The 20474-nt window shown below is 36.0% G+C and overlaps 1 protein-coding gene across 1 annotated transcript; it reads left to right on the forward strand.

Annotated features, from left to right (window-relative positions):
- The first annotated feature begins 4470 nt into the window (after nucleotides 1–4470).
- Nucleotides 4471–14998, forward strand: LOC123880484. The gene is made up of 8 exons (XM_045928623.1): nucleotides 4471–4558; nucleotides 5168–5320; nucleotides 5781–5918; nucleotides 8603–8728; nucleotides 9878–10003; nucleotides 10743–10907; nucleotides 12409–12633; nucleotides 14836–14998. The coding sequence occupies exons 1-8, from the start codon at nucleotides 4471–4473 to the stop codon at nucleotides 14955–14957; spliced, it is 1143 nt and encodes a 380-aa protein (XP_045784579.1). The 3' UTR covers nucleotides 14958–14998.
- Nucleotides 14999–20474: the final 5476 nt, after the last annotated feature.

Genomic DNA, 20474 nt, shown 5'->3' on the forward strand with positions numbered 1-20474 from the left:
TGCAAGATCACTAATATTTCTGTGTTGTTTAATAATAAGCATAGTTCGCAAATAACTTTTTTAAAATATAATTGAAAATAAAATAAAAAATATTTCAAAAACATGAATATTTGAAATTCCAAAGAATATACCTAGGGAATAAGAATTCCTAGTAAAGGTAATCTAAATTGAGATAATATGTAGTTTTAGTTAGTAGTTGTGGGCCATGGCACATTTATAAACAGACCAAGAAGTTCAAAGCGCGAGTCAGACTCGCCCACCGAGGGTTCCGTAGCTTGGAAAGAACATATAATAATTATTTGGTTACATTAATTTACTGTCTTAAAAACAACCCCCGTTTATTTCAAAACAGCAATGTTTTATTTATCTAACAAAACGTTTAATCCCAACGTCCGTCAATTAATTGCTTATCACATAGAAACTAGGTACGTAGTTATAGCAGTACGCTGGACCGGCGATTGCCGACCAGTTTTGAAGCAAAACAACTGTCATTTTATATGAAACCCATTTCCTACGTACCTACTTGTTTATGTCCATTTCAATAAGTCAGAACCAATTGAAATATCTAGGTCAAACTCTAAATACATCATAGTACGATTTTAACGAAAAAATTGTAAGTCTATGATTTTAACCATAAAGAACTCTCGTTTTATATATTTAGATATACAGGAATTGTCTAGTTACAGTTTTATTATGCGTAAGTAAGTAATATAAATGTTTAATTATGATACTGTGTAGCCTGGATCTATTTTTACATCATAGTTGAAAAAGTAGATTTTTATATATAATATTAAGTGGATATTTGTAATGTTTTTGACATAATCATACAAATAAAAAATACTTATAAAAACCTAGAGATGATGTCAATTTAAGACACAGTTTACTATTTAAAATTAAAGTAAGTAATGAACGTATAATATATACATTATATATCGAGAATATATATTTATATCGAGAGTATAAAGTATTAAAGTAATGAAATTATTTTCGAGATTTTACGATTTAAACATGTCTATAAGACGAATAACGTGTTAATATGTACAAAAACAACGTGCCATTTCCACATTAAAGTGTTGCAAAGTGTCCTAAGTATACAATAGTCGGGTATTTATTGTATAATTTATAGTAAGGGCTTAAACATCTATTGTTTAATTTTATCAAAATATATTATTGGCATCTTTCATCATTAAATCCTATGTCCCTCTTCAGATCAGTAGGCAGTCACTAATTTTCTCCAAGCAAGTTATATCGGACGCCTAGGTACTCACGCCTAATCCATACTTCCATACTAATATTATAAATGCGAAAGTGTGTCTGTCTGTCTGTCTGTCTGTCTGCTAGGTTTTCACGGCCCAACCACTGAGCCGATTTTAATGAAATTTAGTACAGACTTGGGATACATCCCGGGGAAGCTACTTTTTATCCCGGATAATTGAAGAGTTCATACGGGATTTCAAAAAAACCGAAATCCACGCGGGCGAAGCCGCGGGCATCCTCTAGTATTCGATATTTTTTAAAGTAATCGAAATTGTATAAGCGTGCGTTTTTATTTTATTGATACCAACTTTCTAAGTAGTAAGGCCCTTAAAGTGGTAAGTAGTTCACCTGCTGTCAAGTTTTGGGGTGCCTTCGCAAAGGAGAATGTATTTTTGGAGAGAAAGATTTATTATAATATTATGTTTTATTTATGTAAAGGACTATAAGTCCAATTGTTGAATGTCTATGAAATAATATTATAGTTGACTATGGTAAATGTTAAAAATTAACGAATATTTTTAGGAATATTAAAATTTTAGCCGATAAAAATGCGCTTCAGACTTTTTTTATCACGATAAATGTCTTAGGTGCAGAGTAATAATAATTAAGTATATTTTATTGATGATACTTTCATGCAAAAATATGTCTGTGTTACTGTTCTAATTGTTTTGTACGAATTTGAACCGGTTGACTTCCACGAAGTACTGGATCAGCTGTAGTGTGGACATTATACGTTTACATATACCTGGATTGTATGCGGCCTAGGAGATCCCGAAATTATTAATTTTAGTCATAAAACATTTCTTGTTAAGTCTGTTCACTAACATAGTGTCGCTACCTAACTTGTGTTTATTATTTATATTTGTATTTTATTACAATAGGTACTAGATGTTTCCGGCATGCGTTGCAATGCCGTAAACAAACATGATTTTTTTTCATTCATATATATATATATATATATATATAGTTTTTTTGATGCAGGAATCATCTCGGGCGCCCTCAGAACACCCTACCAAAGTTTCATAACAATCTGATCAGCCGTTTAGCCGCCTATAGAACACAAACATACAAACATTGATTTTTATATATAGGATAATAGAATAATATAGTAGAGTTTTCTATTTTATTCGTAGACTAGAAAATATCCCTTTAACAAACATATGTGAAATAAATAAAATAAAAGCAAAATAATAAGTGCGTTTGCGGGTGTAGCGACACTATGTTAGCGAACAGACTGTATCAATTCTTTTAGATGTTATTTAGTATACCCTAGTATTAACAAGTGTAAATTAAAAATTTATAACACCCCCGACGATCCAAAGTATCTGAGTTTTCCAAAACATCATTTTCAAATAAATAATTATGTATTTAGGCAACGTCCATCTTGACAGCTTAACATTTGTCTATTGACATAATATTATGAACCTAACGGTTATCTAACCTTCTTTTCTACAAGAAAACTAGAAAAGAGCTGATAACTCTTAAACGGCTGAACCAATTTTTTTAGATTATAGCTAAGAACACTCTCGATCAAGCCACCTTTCAAACAAAAAAAACTAAATTAAAATCGGTTCATTCGTTTAGGCGCTACGATGCCACAGACAGATACACAGATACACAGATACACAGATACACACGTCAAACTTATAACACCCCTCTTTTTGGGTCGGGGGTAAAAAAAAGAACGACAGCATACAATTATAGTTAAATATAATGACTGTTTTATGTGTTAAAACTAAATAAACACTTTAAGTACCTATATTATCGTTGTTTTATTTCGGTCCTCTGCTGGATGTAAATCTCTTGTTTAATTGACTTCCACGAACCACGTTCTTGCGCCACTTTCATACAGTGGCTCCTTGCGACTCGTGACATTATTATCTGCGAGGTGATTCGCTAACTCAATGTGTAACAATGAATGGTAGCCACACAGCTCATTTTTTAATCCATTGAAGGTTTTCTACGAAACAATATTTTAATATCAGCCAGTGAAGCAGCAATGTAGAACCAACAAACATCGATAGCCATTATTCAGTTGTAGACACTGAATTAGCGAATCACGTGGCTGGCCTCCCTGTGAAAACGCTGCGCTTTCTATTGCGAGCACCTTGGGACCCCAACGTTTATCGATTTTTCGAATTATGTGCCCCGCTCCTTGTTGCCACTTCAGTTTCACGTCCCATGTTGAACTATGTCGGTTACTCTAGTTTTCCGAGAAACTCCGAGCTAGCTCTCGGAGTATACTATCTGACTAATATAATCGGCGATGGACGACGGATCCACTCAACCAATAACAGCATAGCAAGACTTAACGAAATTTTATATGCAAACATACCACATTATACGTATATAAAAGGTCTGGACTCCTAAACATTAATCATCTAATGGTATGGAGTTTCTGGGAACAATAATATGCGGTCGAATTCCATACCCTTTTGCATACTACACAAATAAGTTACGAAAAATTCCTTAAAAGCTTCAAAGTCAGTCCATATAACCCATTCATGTAAGATTTGGATCAGCGTTATGACAAATCCTACTGACCCACTCTGGCTTCGTTCGGTTCGAATTTTGAGCAAAAACAGGGCACATTAACTAATGATATTATAATAGGGGATGGATACGAGTGGGGAAATTAAAACTAGGTAACGATAACGGTAACGTAGGTAACGATATTAATTTATTTTAAACCGACTCCGTTTACCCAGAGCACCCAGCTTGTCCAAGCTAACAATCATAGGCTTATTTCCCATCGACTATATGACGATAATAAAACTATTTCATAACATAATGCACTATCACGTAAAGTTACAACAGAGTTAATAGAAAAATGAGTTAACATAAACATTTACACTTTCATTGACCCATTATTACTATGATGTTTAGGAAAATTAGCGCGTTCCATGCCGTTGGTCGCGCTGGCGTGGCGCAAAGGAATTACCCTATTGTCACCTTACCATAATAGGAGAAATTTAACACCATTGTTCCCCTTCCCATACACATATTATTATATATTGAAGGCGAAAGTTATTTTACGTTTTAAATTCATATAGTTATTCATAAAAATATCATCTCTACATCATGGGTACGATGCTTTTACTTTTATTTAGTAGTTTATTACTGAATTTCGGTCAACTGGAAAAATCGAATAGCTCTGTTAACGTAATTCCCGGGAGAGGACTTTTAGCTGGAGGTTTTTTTCCAAGATGGTCAATGAATAGTGCTAATTTCAATAAAGTTCGTGATTATCAAAAGGAGGCGCGATTTTGGCCATCGCCACCGATCAAAAAAGAAAGTAGGTGTAAGTATCTATCCCTAATCAACTACTGTTTATTTATTAAGAGGGGTCTCCCCGTCACTCGCTTCATACAAACGTAGTTCCAATTTCATTTGAATATTAAGCAACGCTTGCACGCTTAGATTATATTATATATGCACAGCATAAACAATCGCGTATCAAGTGCATTAAATTAAGAATTGTATTTAACAGGGCTCTCTCCGTTACTCGCTTCATATAATCGTAGTTCCAATTTCATTAAGTCCATGAAATTTTGCAGACATATTCTAGAAACTAATATCTATGTCTGTGGTTTTCCAGATTTCTGTTAAAATATTCGGTTTCAAAGTTACGCGGTCTTAAAAATTTACATACAAATCTTTGAGTCGAGTTTCCGCTCGAGGACCTTTAAATCCAACTTTCATCGTTCCTCCATCACATGACCTGCCCACTTTCACTTTAACGTGCTAGTCATGAGAGCTATCAGTCAGTTAATTTAGTATTTTTGCAAATCACTGTTTCGAACACTATCCTTCATAGAAATACCGAGCCTAAACCTCTTTCCATAGCACACTGAGTAACTTGGAATCGGTACATTAGCCTCGCGTTCTACGTTACCTTGTCCCTTTACAGTTCTATCCCTATTCACCGTGGTAACATTTCCAAACGGTGGTTGCACCGGTGCTTCCGGAGACAATGGCACTTGCATGACAGCAAGGGAGTGCTCCGCCAGAGGTGGTTCTGCGAATGGATATTGCGCCAATGGCTTCGGTCTTTGCTGTATATGTGAGTAACCTTCCTTTATTTGAGGGGCACATGGCTTACTGGTAATAAAACATATCAACTGCGATTTTTTAAGAATGTGGAACCAAGTTGGTAACTGGATGGATGACCGACTACGGAGGTCCAACTCTGGCCTTTTCATTTTCATCGTCTAGGAGAGCATACAAAGCCGTCGGTTCCGGTTATTATCAATAACATCTGTAGATAACTGTAAAAATCAAGGAACCGAAAGTTCTCTTAGTCAAGTTTTATTCGGCAGGGTCTGGTAACCCACCCCATCACAATCTTAAGAAACTCCTACCTTTTAATAGAAAAGAGTATAACTATCAGTAATGAGAAATACGACACACAGAATGAACTTTACTTGCATTTTATTGGTTGACAAAAAAAGACAGTTTAATTTCTTTAAATAAGATTACCTAAGCAAGAGACTAAGCAAGAGAAAAATAGATAATTGTTTCAGTTATGACATCATGCGGTAGCAGTACCTCTGAAAATGGCACATACTTTGTGAATTCTGGCTACCCTTCCACCTACGACGCCACGGGTTCCTGTGAACTTACCATCATAAAATCACACCCTGATGTGTGCCAAATAAGGTATTTTATTTTAATTTTAGTTACCATATTCTAGTATAACCATTACTGTCGAAACTACCCCTTAAATATAATAGTCTCTTAGTAATAATACTACTTTTAGGTATTTTCATGTACTTCCATTTATTCTTGTTACCTTATACCTATTGTATTCTGTAATATATCTAAGATATCATAAGTTAATTACTTAATTAGTATTGGTTCAAAGTACCTGCTCATATCAGAGAGAAACTAAATCTGAAATACGATCTCTAAGAAAATTCAACTGAGATAGAGGCTACAAAAGTAAAAATCGGTGCTCAAATTTCGTATCACGTTTCTGTACCCAGTTTAGTAGAAAACTTAATATGAGAATCTTGTTAGAGTTACTTACTTAGCCTCTGAAAATAATTGTTTTTAGAATAAAATTCTCAATATCAAGTTTGAGTTGTGCTAGACCGCCTTCACTTACTTAGTTTTGTTTTATTATAAACTAGCTGATGCCCGCAGCTTCGCCCGCGTGGATTGGTCAGATCCCCTGCAGCATCAGGATTGAGTAGTTGGACTCCAAATTTTTTATGAAACAATGTCGCAAAGTTCCTCTATCGATTAAAAAAGAAATGACGCAAATCGGTTCAGAAATCTCGGAGATTTCGGTGTACATAGGTAGAAAAACACAACTCCCTTTTTAAAAGTCGGTTAAAAAAGTAGCCTATTTTACGCCCTGGTCAATCCTCTACTTGCCTGTGAAAGTCCCGTCAAAATCGGTTCAGCCGTTCCAAAGATTAGCCTTTTCAAACAGACAGACAGACAGACAGACAGACAGACAGACAGACAGACAGACAGACAGACAGACAAAAATTTTAAAAACGTGTGATTCAGTTATGGTATCGTTCAAATAACCATATGAGCTTAATATGAGGTAGTTATTTCGAAATTACAGACAGACACTCCAATTTTATTTATTAGTATAGATTATATTTCTTCTCATACAACCAATAGGTTGTTATATCAATACTAGAAGACCCATCCTGGCTTCACGCAAAAGTTTTTGAAAATTGGTAAGGGATGGAATTTCCAAAAGTTCTGGAGAATAATATATTTCTTCATTTTTAATTGAAAGCCCAAGTCCCAATTTTCATGGATACAACTTAAAAACTTGCGGACATATTACATATAAATTTTCATTGACGTGTGTATCTGTGTATCTGTGTATCTGTCTGTGGCATCGTAGCGCCTAAACGAATGAACCGATTTTAATTTACTTTTTTTTGTTTGAAAGGTGGCTTGATCGAGAGTGTTCTTAGCTATAATCTAAAAAAATTGGTTCAGCCAAGTTTAAGAGTTATCAGCTCTTTTCGAGTTTTCTTGTAGATAAGAAGGTTAGATAACCGTTAGGTTTTTAATATTATGTCAATAGAAAAATGTCAAGCTGTCAAGATGGACGTTGAATAAATACATAATTATTTATTTGAAAATGATGTTTTGGAAAACTCAAATACTTTGGATTGTCGGGGGTGTTATAAATTTTTAATTTACACTTGTAATTATCTAATAATTGCTTTTATCAATAAGGTTAGATTTTGACCATCGATGTATAAGGATATGCCATTCCCATATAAATCCGTTTACAAAAATGAGCCTATAAAAAAATAAATATTACGTCATTGAACTCGTCAGTGAATTTGACGCGAGCGTCAACTCTCTATTATTAAAAAGATCAAGGATGGAATGGAGCTGTTTTGTGCAATATTTCGTCAATTTTTTTTTTGCGTTAAAAATATTATTAGTGCAGATATGAGCATGTAATGAATCTAACAAAGAATTTTCACAAATAATATGTAATAATATAAACCATAACCAAAAAAACTTCTGTAGTACGGAACCCTCTATCAATGCGGCAGCTTCGCCGTTGCGGATGCGGAAGCCCGCAAAATCGCTAAAATATAACTACGTCATACGTACGACGTATACATACAAAATACACACATCGTTAAATAGTTAAACACATACATAAACATACATAGTTAAATACATAAAAAATACATATAAGCATGTATACACTCAAACATACATGTATAGTTTTCGCGACTTGCAACATCCGCATCCGCGTGACTATCCGCATTGATTATTATTATTGTAGATGCAGATGTGGATGCCCAAATCAATGCGTAACCTTCACAATTGCGGGTGAGGATGCGAATATCGGAAACATCGCTAGTCTACTAGTACAGATATACATACATAGTAAAACAGTTAATTATATACAAACATACATAGTTAAATACTTACAAACATACAATCATAGTTAAATATATTCATGATCATAAGTAGTCTGTCATACGCGAATAAAAAGTTTTACTTCAAAAAAAATAACACGACTCCATTCTTTCTGTATTCCAATTGTACGATATTTTTGCGGCAAATATTTAATCATAGCAAAATTAAAAATATACCCAGCTTATACGTTAAATTAAATGAGAAAACGATATACTTACGAGTGAAATGTTATTCCATCTTTTTTTTTGATGGATTTCCGTACAGTTTTTGCAAGATTTGACCGCACATGACGGCATTTTCGACAGTCAAAAACACGTGCGATACGATAAAGCGTGTGCGGCCGACTGATGCGTGATAAAGAGACTTTTGCCAATTCTCTTTAACTTGTGAGCGCATTTTTTTTCTTCTAAGGGCCTATCCATATACATCGATGATTTTGACCGTTTCACCATAGCTGGGCCAGAGAGAATTAACCACGTGTGTAATCAAGATCAGTTCATCGTGTCTGGTGGTAACCCTGTTCCAGCCATCTGCGGATTCAACCAGGGTGGTCATAGTTGAGTAGTTAAATCCAAATGTTGTTTTTACCTATTACGAAGTCAAAAGAAAGGGTTATGATTTTTAGGGTTCCGTACCTCAAAAGGAAAAATGGAACCCTTATAGTATCACTTTGTTGTCTGTCTGTCTGTCCGTCCGTCCGTCGTCTCTGTCAAGAAACCTATAGGGTATTTCCCGTTGACCTAGAATCATGAAATTTGGCAAGTAGGTAGGTCTTATAGCACAAGTAAAGGAATAAATCCGAAAACCGAAAATTTGGGGTTACATCATTAAAAAAAAAATGAAAATGTGTTTAATTTTCCGAAGTAAGATAACTATGCCAGGTGGGGTATCATATGAAAGGGCTTTACCTGTAAATTCTAAAACAGGTTTTTATTTATTTTTATGCATAATAGTTTTTGATTCATAGTGCAAAATGTCGGTAAAATATCCGAGTACGGAAACCTCGGTGCGCGAGTCCGACTCGCACTTGGCCGGTTTTTAAAGTCTATACATGAATAGTTTTTGAGCAACCTGTATAACAATTACCTATTATATAATAATTACTTACGGATCACTGCTACTAGTTTAACTGGCAGCGTTGTCATGATATTTCACGATGAGCTGAAAATTTTCTAACCTACCTACATTTAATAGTTTTTATAGTTTTATTAAGGTCTATGAGTTTTATTATGATAATATATAAGTTCACGCAGGGCCCGGTGAAACAGATTGTGGTTTTGTGGCACTGAATATAACAAAAATAATGCCATGTACATTTTACATTCTATAAATTTAATAAATAGATAAAATAAACAAAAATGTATTTATGTGTCTAGTTTTTATGAATGAGGTATCAATCGAATCATTATTGTGGTCTGGGAGACTGGTTTGTGTTAAAGTATAAAATTGTTAAAATATCTTGAACCCTTCGCGTGTAAGTCGGAGTTGACTGGTTTTTAACCAACTTCGAAAAAAGGAGGAGGTTCTCAATTAGTTGAAATCTTTATTTATTTTTTAATGTATGTTCCCGGATTACTCAAAGACCCCTGAAGTCTGGACCGATTTGAAATTATTATTTTTTTGTTTGAAAGCGTATATACTGTGCAAGTGGTCTCATATAAGTTTGGTGAAGATCTGATGAATATTTTTTTCTGCATATTTTCAGTGTACATAGACGCTGGAATTGGTACCACGAATCCTGTCAAACTTACTTTTGTCACGAGCGGGAATTCCTTCGAGAGATTATGGAAAGTTAAGACTACGCAAATACCATGCAGCACTATTTATAAAGGTATGGTTTTCTTACCATGATGATGATGCAAAGGTAATGTTTACGTCGCAGATGCTATTTCACTCTAGATTTCAAGGAACTTACCTAAATAAGTAAAATGTTCTAAAATATGTTAAAGATGTCCAGAATAAATCAGTGCAGTGCCTAATATGATTAATTTATTATTTATTCATCCATGACCAAATAAAACATAAACTTACAGTGAAAAGATATCACAAAGGAGAACTTATCTCTATTGGAGAGGAACGGAACCCTCAGTGTGTGAGTCTGACTCGCACTTGGCCGTTTTTTTTATCTCGAATTACATTTCCGGTTTATCTATACTTACTTCACTACCCATATTATAAATGCGAATATGTGTTTGTTTGTTGATCTGTTCTTCAATCACATCGGAATGGAGCTGTGATTTATTGACTTGGAAAGTGATATTGCCCCAGAAAATCAAAGAGAACATCCAAGCGGACAAAGTCGCAGGCATCAGCTAGCATTTATTACTTACTTTATTAGAGTGGATACTGGATATAATATTTTACGCCAGCGAACTCTTAAGTAACCGCTTCAATTAAGCTGCGATCGTAAAACGAAACCACTCAATTTAAATGTAGGGATACCTACTCAGCATGAATAAATTATTCCGAGACAGTTCATCCGCCCTTTTCAGTCACTTTTCTCGAGAGTTTTTTTTTAAATAAAAATATTGTGTGTGATATTGTAAATAACTTCGTCGATCCTATTTTAGCGGATGAGGGTTGTCTGCAATACTACACGGGCGTTTCAGGACAACTTAAGTCCTTCAATTACGACCCAACATCAGGACGACAGCTCAGCAACCAGGATTACGGGATCTGTGTTAGAATGGAAAGAAACTTTTGCGGCATTCAATACACAGCTTGTATTGATCCAGGTACCTAATAGTTATTTATCTTACAAGGTAAGGCGCCAGCATGTTAATAGCACCAAAATATCAATGCACAAGAAATACGACCGTATACAGCATTTCGTGTTAAAGTAACGCTTAATAGGTACCTACAGAAACGTAGTTATAATCGATTGAACCACGCAGCCAGCTCATCCGACCAAAAAACGACGTCAAGTGTGCATGGAAGCGTGCATGCGAGGGAGTAAGTACCGTGTAACTGAACTAACGAGGTCCTAAGAAACTCTACCCTATTTTTCCTTCGGATCTTTCTAAAGATTACGTTTTAAAACAATTTCTTTAAAGTGGCACGTGTATCGTATAGTGGTAGGACCCATTGCGATGTTGTGTCCATAATAAACCAAGAACTTTTAGAGCATCGGAAATAATGAGTTCATCAGACTTGAACGACTTTACGGAGTTCGTGTATTGAAAATGTGTGTTTGCGTATAACGTTTCTCAAGCATTCGGTCCGGCAGGACAATTGCCAGTGCTAACTGAGTTCGAGTATTGAAAATGTGTGGTTGCGTATAACATCTCCCATGCATTCGGTCCGGCACAACTATTGCCAGTGCGAACTTAGTTCGAGTATTGAAAGTGTGTTGTTTGTGTATGAATATTTATTTAGCATTTGGCCTGATGAGACAAGTGCTAGTTGCGTGTTCCCGCATAGGAACGTATTAAAATATGAAGGATCATGAGACTGCTTTTACAAGACTACACATCATCATATAGAGCCATACTTATTAGACGTACGCGTGTGTGTGTGAGTGTGTGTGCTCTTTCCTTCGTAAAGGAAGAAGTTGTGTAGCGGCACCATCTAGGGTCGTTACAACCGATAACTGAAGTTTGCCTTCTACGTAATGAAACGCAGCTAATGTTTAGAGCAGTCATAAAGATTTTTTTGTGTTCCTCGATTTTTTCCTCCACCATGGTGATCGGACTGTTCTAGCTCGGTACTAAGGATGACTTGTCATAAACGACGTTTTGTTTACCTTTCTGGCCCAGTGCTAAGCGCTGTGGTCTTATTATTCCAGGCAGGGTGTTGGAATTTTACAGTTTCTAAACAGGTCTGGTATGGTGGGAGACTTCAACCGAGGCTAGGTACCACTGTACTGGCAAAGCCATGCTGCCAATTGATTTAGCGTTCTGGTACAATGCCTGCAGAAACCAAGGGGCTATGGGTTTAAACTGCTATACCCCTTCCAGGTTAGCCCGCTCCCATATTAGACTGCACCTCGCTTACCACCAGGGGAGATTACAGTTAAGGGCTAACTTGTACCTCAAAAAAAAAAGATTGGCTCGGGTTTCCAGGCCTATGCTTATTAGTATGGTTATTGTATTGGGATTGGCAAGGCCTATGGTTATTTTAAGGTTTGATTGGTTGATATATCATTACTGATACCAACTTTTACTGATTCATGTGTATAGATTACTGCTATTGTTGTTGAATAAAAGTTTCCGGTTTGAAAACTACTTTTTTTTTCAGTAAACAATCGCTCCCGAGCATTTACTATAAGCGGAAACAGCAACAATCCCGTTAACGCAATGATTGGATCTGGCGCTGGGCCAAATAATTGCGCCAACGATTGGCTGTTAGTGCCATGTGCTGCCAATGTTGGAAGAATTCAGCCAGCTCAAGCATTATGCACTGACAGAATATGTGGAGGAACTTTTTCAGCTGATCTCTCAATGCAGGCTTCTTCTGTCTTAAGTACGCCTAATATAATCAATAACAATTAAATTTTTTTTCAGAAAAATAAGTAAAAACAGAACAAAAGAATGTTTTGTAGAATAACTAGCTTTTATACGCCACTTCGTCCACATGGATTTAGGTTCATAGATCACATCTTGTTTAAACCCCTACATGCCGGTGAAAGTACAATACCTTTGTATTTTGCCTTCCGTTTCTCTTAGATTTTCCTTAATATCCTGAAACATATGTTTCCTTATTTTTCTCAAAAGTTCAAATACCATTTTCATAGAATTCGCTTTAAAAAATGGCGAATTTTCAAACAAATTTTCTTCATCTATTTAATTAACCTCCTTGGACGTGGCATATCCAAAAAAACGTGATATACATTCTTTTTCAACCGATAGCCTAAATACCAATTCTTATGGATATAAAACAAAGCAGACGAACTTTTATACAATTTTTAAACCACTATTTTATAGTCATTGAATTTTCAAAAATCCTTTCTTAGCGGATGCGTACCTACATCATAACACAGCTATCTGTAGGTACTTACCTACAACAAATTTAAGTCTAGTAGGTACAATGATTTGAGCTGTACGTTGATAGATTAGTCAATCAGTCAATCAGTTAGTCAGGTGCATCACCTTTCCCTTTTATACATTAGGTACTGTCTGATGCCTGCGACTTCGTTCGCGTGGATGAGTATAGGTTTTTTAAGAATCCCGTGGAAACTCATTAATTTCCCGAGATAAACAGTAGCCTATGTGGTAATCCAGGGTGTAATCTATTTCCATTTCAAACTGCCAAATTCGTCCAGCAGTTTTTCCGTGAAAGAGTAGGTAACAAACATACACACAAACTTTCGCCTTTATAATATTAGTGTGTGGATTTAGAATATTTAACTCGTATGTTGTCGATGTTCTGAAAAATTTCAGCCATGACACCGCATATCATGACACGGTAGGTATAATAACCTTGTGGCTTGTGCCGTCAAATCACACAAAATTTAATTTTCGCAACGTGTGAGTGAAAATTAATATATCACTAGGTACAAGTTACGCTATATTTATATTAAACCTTTCAGCATAGTATGTTTCAGTGCCTATGAGATTAATATGTTTAAAAGCGATTATTAGTAGCGCTGTTTCATACAGCGCTACTAATTATAGCGCTTTCATACAGGCTTTAGACATCCCTCGAGGGTTAGCCTTAATTTTCAACGCCATGTTTTTACTTTTTTCGTTCTAATATTCCTTATCAATTATCTACCTAACTTTTCCCAAATAGGTTCCTACTTAATTTATTTTGTACTAGAAGATGCCCGCGTCTTCGCCCGTGTGGATTTCGGTTTTTTAAAATCCCGTAGGAACTCTTTGATTTTCCGGGATAAAAAGTGCTAATCCAGGATACTATCTATCTCCATTCCAAATTTCAGCTAAATCCATTCAGTAGTTATTGCGTGAAAGAGTAACAAATGTACACACACACACACACACACACACACACACACACACACACACACACACACACACACACACACACACACACACACACACACACACACACACACACACACACACACACACACACACACACACACACACACACACACATACAAACATTCGCCTTTATAATATTAGTGTGATGTGATGGTACCTACTTCCTATTCCTGGGTAGCAATTGTAATAAAATCATACTTCGATACCCGTACTTTAAAACAAAATAATATTATCTTTTCTGTGGAAAAATCATGGAATTAGAAGTATTTAGTCCATTAGTAGGTACTCATCGGCAGTCTGTCACTCGTTCCATACAAACGTAGTTTGGTTCTCAAACTCGATCTAATTTTGTTGACACGTTTTAAAAACCTGCGGTTTACCAAATTTCGGCAAAAATAACCAGCTTTAAAAATCTTTATCTTTATCATTTAGGGTTTAAGGATTTGTACGTAAAGACCGTGCTTTGAAATTTTTATATTTTAATGGAAATCTGGAAAACAGTTCGTTCTTAGAATGTATCTACAAAATATTAAGTTTTAACGGTTAGTATTCAAAATATGAGAGCCAAGCTACGTTTTGAAGCGTACCATAAAATATCTATTAGAAAAATATATGAAATACTGTCCCTTTTAGGTATGTGTTAATTACTTAGTAGTTTTTTTATTCTATGAGAAGTTAAGAATCTGGAATCTTCCTTAATTTAGCATTTCCTTATTTCTAGGCACGGTGAAGCCATTCCGCCTGTGGTTTCACTCAGACAACGTTGAAGCTCCCGTGGACGTAGACAACAGAGGCTTTTGCCTCAACTACGTGCAACAACCGTGCACCAATAGTGTTTTATAATTCTTCATAAGATTCACTGTTTTGAATAAATAATTATTATACATTAGTATTTTTATGTTTACCTAATACAAGCCAGAGCTAGTTTCAACAAAAAAAAATGCTGGACTAGTGGTGGTGATGGTGTCTCCAGTGCGTATTTTATCGTATTTTTTTATTTCAATGACTTCCAAAAAGGAGCGAATTTTTTTTTCCAAGCAACTTGATTTGCACCATTTTGGCACTCAGAGCGTCATGTCAGCGTACCTGGAACTAAATAGTGATGATGCAACATCTGTCAACATAGTGTCAACGCGAAGATCATTCGAATCAAAGTGTCAATATGAATTCCCGGTACGCTCAGTAAGGCACTTCAAATCAGCACAAAAAAAATACTTATTTTCTATGGCGATGGCATACCTCTTCCAGTGTAGTTCACAGTTCACACGTGTCATATTTCCACTTCAGTGTGAAAAATTGATACAAGTGTAAATTAAAAATTTATAACACCCCCGACAAGTGAAGGTTACAGTAACTAGAAAAGACCTGATAACTTTCAAACGGCTGAACCGATTTTCTTGGATTATAGCTAAGAACACTCTCGATCAAGCCACCTTTCAAACAAAAAAAAACTAAATTAAAATCGGTTCATTAGTTTAGGCGCTACGGTGCCACAGACAGATACACAGATACACAGACACACAGATACACACGTCAAACTTATAACACCCCTCTTTTTGGGTCGGGGGTTAAAAAAGAGTAAATTATTATGAATTTCTAAAGAGAGACAATGTTCTTTGAAGGCTGAAAAACGGAAAGTGTCGAGTTGACCCATATCAGGCTCGTTAAAAAGCTAGTGTAGAGAAAGCTTATTATACCTACTCTAAAATGTCACGCTAAGCTTTACCACAATACGATTACCTACTGCCTAAATAGTGTAACATTGTACGGAATTGGTGAAATAATTGTTCTTACATGCTCTAAAAGAAGTGTAATATATTTTCAGGGTCCATCTATAATATGTATGTACCTATGTGACTTTATTTATTCAACCATAATGTTTGAATGCCTGAACAGATTTGGCGCCTAATCCGCAATTCCTTATAGATACGTGTTTTGCCTTTATAATTTTACCACAGTACATTCACCGATCACACATCCAAATGTAATCACGGCATAACGCCAAAGGAAAGTTATAAATCAATAAAGATAGTACCGTAAATGGGAAACCGACATTGTCAGTATACGTGTAAGGGTGTTTAGTCAGGGTGTAGGTATACCGAGCGGTGAATTAAGCTAGTTGTGGCTCCGTGGCGATATCAAACGATTCCCCCATTTTCCAATGTCGTTTCCTCTCTATGGATCAAATCTGCGATAAAAACAACACGGGTTTGACCCATAGTGAACACAATAGCCCAGAAATAAAATAAACCCGCGAGCGAAGCAAGCCCAAATTCTTTTCTTTATTGAACAGAACGATCGTATGGTATTTATAACTTTTTCACTCTTTAATCTTCTACAGGAGGTCTCCAACTTCAAGTTAATTCTTATGTGCCTGCTAAACATAATTTAGAATTTATAATTAAGGATTTTTTAGGATTTGGAGATCCCCTAGGCCAGAGGCCCAGGGCCGACCGTCTCCCGCTCCACCCTAGCCACTTCGTATATACCTACCCTTATTTTACGACTGTATACGTAATTTATAACCCCGACATGATATCGCGGGTAATTTACGCCGGGTTCCAGTGATCCATAAAAACTAATAAAGGAATAATATGGGTCATTGCATTTTTATAACATTAGGTTTTAGAAATTTTTATAAATGACGGGCCATGACGGGCTGAGTATTGAACATCTGCAGCATGCGGGTCCTCACTTACCTAGAGTACTTTCCATGTTGTACAACTTATGTATAGCGCATTCGTACTTACCCGCTGCACTGATGAGAACTGTGGTGGTGCCAATTGTGAAAAACAAAACTGGGGACATATCTGATAAAGCCAACTACAGGCCTATCTCACTTGCCGCGGTTGTGGCGAAAGTGCTTGACAGTTTGCTTAACATCCAGCTGGATAAACATATACTCCTACACGACAATCAGTTTGGCTTCAGGCCAGGTTTATCAACAGAGTCGGCCATATTATGTTTAAAGCAAACTGTAAAGCACTATACGGACAGACGAACGCCTATTTATGCGTGTTTTCTGGACCTTAGCAAGGCATTTGACCTGGTAAGTTACGATATCCTATGGCAGAAATTGAAAGACACCGGACTGCCCGAAGAAGTTACTAGGATCTTCAAATATTGGTATCGAAACCAGGTCAATGTCGTGAGATGGTCCGAAACGTATTCGCAGCCATATAGGTTAGAGTGCGGCGTGCGACAGGGGGGCTTAACTTCCCCTAAGCTCTTTAACCTTTATGTCAACGCACTGATAGAGTCGCTTAGCACTACTCATGTTGGTTGCCATATTGACGGAGTATGTCTCAACAACATCAGTTACGCAGATGACATGGTGTTGCTCAGTGCTTCTGTTTGTGGCTTGGCAAAATTGTTAAGCATGTGTGAAAGCTACGCCCGCAGTCACGGGTTAACGTATAATGTAAAAAAAAGCGAATGCATGGTCTTTCAGGCCAAGGGGAAACCAGTGCCCTCAAACGTACCACCTATTAAGTTATACGGTACCCCCTTAAAGAGGGTGTTTCAGTTCAAATACCTAGGGCATCTGGTGTCTTTTGACCTGAAAGACGATGCTGACATAGAGAGAGAACGCAGGGCATTGTCTATTAGAGCGAACATGATCGCTCGCAGGTTTGCTCGTTGTACTATTCCTGTAAAAGTAACGCTCTTTAGAGCTTACTGCACTACTTTTTACACGAGTAGCCTGTGGGTGGACTACACGCAGAAACAGTACAATGCCCTGCGTGTCCAGTACAATAATGCATTCAGGATGCTATTGGGCCTGCCTCGTTACTGCAGCGCGTCGGGTATGTTCGCGGATGCGCATGTGGATTGCTTTTATACTACCATGCGTAAGCGGTGCACATCCCTGGTGCGCAGGGTACGGGCTAGTTCCAATGCCATCCTGAGGGCATTTGCTGACAGGTTTGATTGTCAGTACCTGAACCATTGTCATATGGTGCACATGCTGACTAATCAAGCCTGTCTTAGATATAGTATTAGGATTAAGTAATTAGATAGATATAAGATCACTAACATTAGTTTTAAGGTGTGTTATTACTAACAATTATGATCAATTTTATGGTCGAAGTAAAGGATTTTTATTTTTATTTTTTTATTTTATTTTATTTTTTTTATTTTATAAAAACCCAAACTTCCTTAACTAGGTATTACCACGCAGTCTTTTCTATCTTACCCCTAGGGTGATTTTCGATCGAAGAAGGTCCTGAATGAAGCGAGCCTTCGAGATCGAACAGAGCAAAGGGAGAGTGAGCGAGCGAAGCGAGCCGGCGACCTCCATAGCGAAACGAAGATCGAGTAGAGGAGGCTGAATGAAGGGGCGACAAGCGAGTTTTCTGGCGTAGCACTTTTAGAAAAGTCGATCTGTAATCATTACTATCATTTCGCCATCACCGTCATCATCATTAATATAATCATGATCTTCATTGTCATGAAAAATAAAATATGACATATACATGGTAATCATGAAGATCATTCATTGTTATCGCAATTATCTTCATTATAATCACCATGATTCTCATTTTTTCCGGTTTATTTTTTATTTACTCACAAATTTCTAAGGCAATATGTAATGTTGTTTTTTTATACATTTCCTAAGAGCATATAGGAATTTACAACTCAAGATAAAGGGCAAATGTAGACCTGGCCGTACCTAGACGAACAGTTTAAGGACACCGTTTAGAGCAGCGGTGAATAAAATCCAGTTGCAAATATATTATAAATTTCCTAAATCAGCTCAGAATTGTAGTTATACATTTTCTAGGATTTGTTTACAAGTCCTGATTTCAACATTTCCGGTAACATTTCATACAAACTGGTAGGTAGTGATTCTGCTAATATTATAATTTTAGCGATAAGAAGTCTGCACTACACTGTAACAAATATAATAATACTTTACAGTAATAAATATAGTTTAGCTGCGAAAAACAAACATCCCTGCATGTTTAATGCTAGTTGTTATGTGTGGATATAGCTTTGATGTCATTAGGGTGAGTACAATCACGTCCATCGATTTTATAACAACCAGGTATATCGAGGTCAAGAATGGACCACACCTGCGATAAATAGCTAGTATCCACACCAGTGTGGCCAACGGAAATCGTTATTATAAAACTGTGATATGATTGCTCATACACTTTAAATTTTCTACCTAAGGTTTAGGGAAAGTTTTACGGCGATGTCTATCGGTGACTTTAGATGCCGCGCCGCGCAGCGCGTATCTTGAAAGTGATTCTGAATCTCGAATGTAACGTTAAAAGGTAGGTACCCGATGCCGATAAAGGAACTGTCTCATGGGAAATTATGTGAAAAATCCGGTTTACGTTTAATGTTTAAAGAATAGGTAGGTACATAAAAATGTTTTATTGTCATAAAAGTTTCCAGTTGAATTAAAAGTTGTAAGAAAAATCTCATTCCGTTTTTTTCAGTGACATAGTTCAGAAAACTAGGTTGTTACATAAATGTATGAGCCATATTAAATTAACAGATATAATGACATACTTTTCAAAGTATTTCATAAGGAAAAGAATAGCGGTCCTTAATGGTGCGCTATATTTTTAGACCTGTCTATACTTCACTATCAGTATAGAAATTGTACAATCGATAAACCTATCAATATGATTACCTAAAAAGTAAAAAATTTGAAAAGCAATTTAAAATACATATCAAAAATCCTCTCTAAGCAGAGTTGTGAAAAATTTGCCGTAGCTGAACCTGGGAGGGTTCAGCTATGGCAAAATTTTCACTACTCTGATCTCTCTTAATTTTTTGTTTCAGATCAAAATAAAAATTCCGCCGAGGCTATGCTAGAAATCAAACCAGGTCCTTCCACTTATAGAACTACAACGTTTACCACTGCGCCCGAGAGATCTTCAAAATCTACACTATTGCTTTACATAATCTCAGAAATATCTAATATCTTGATAAGTAATAATATTAAGATTTAGGTTTTAGTTTAAAAAATATATTTTATAGAACAAATTATTTAGGACCTGTTTTAGAAACCTGGATATTCAAAATTTCATTGTAAGTTATGAATAAATAAACTAAATGCAAACTTATTGAAAAATCGTATAATGCGGTGGAATCGATTAGATTTCAGACTTAATTTATTTAAAATATTTAATACTAATTTAAATTTAGATTTTAGTTTATTATTATTTAGTTTTTCACAACTATTATCTATGTAATAAATCTGAAAACTTATTATTTTAGTCTTACATATCAACAAAGAGAACATGCAAATGTGAAAAATCTTTTCACTTGACTTTGAATTACATACAATGATTGAAATGAGAACCCACAAACCCCTCTCTGGTGCAGAATACAAAATAGTATTCC

This window comes from Maniola jurtina, chromosome Z (assembly GCF_905333055.1).
Source record: "Maniola jurtina chromosome Z, ilManJurt1.1, whole genome shotgun sequence".
Taxonomy (NCBI): domain Eukaryota; kingdom Metazoa; phylum Arthropoda; class Insecta; order Lepidoptera; family Nymphalidae; genus Maniola; species Maniola jurtina.

Coding starts and splice junctions, on each gene's coding strand:
- LOC123880484 (XM_045928623.1), top strand. CDS start 4,471: ATGAATAGTGCTAATTTCAATAAAGTTCGTGATTATCAAAAGGAGGCG. Junction 4,559..5,167: donor GATCAAAAAAGAAAGTAGGT/GTAAGTATCTAT, acceptor GTCCCTTTACAG/TTCTATCCCTATTCACCGTG. Junction 5,919..8,602: donor TGATGTGTGCCAAATAAGGT/ATTTTATTTTAA, acceptor CCATATACATCG/ATGATTTTGACCGTTTCACC.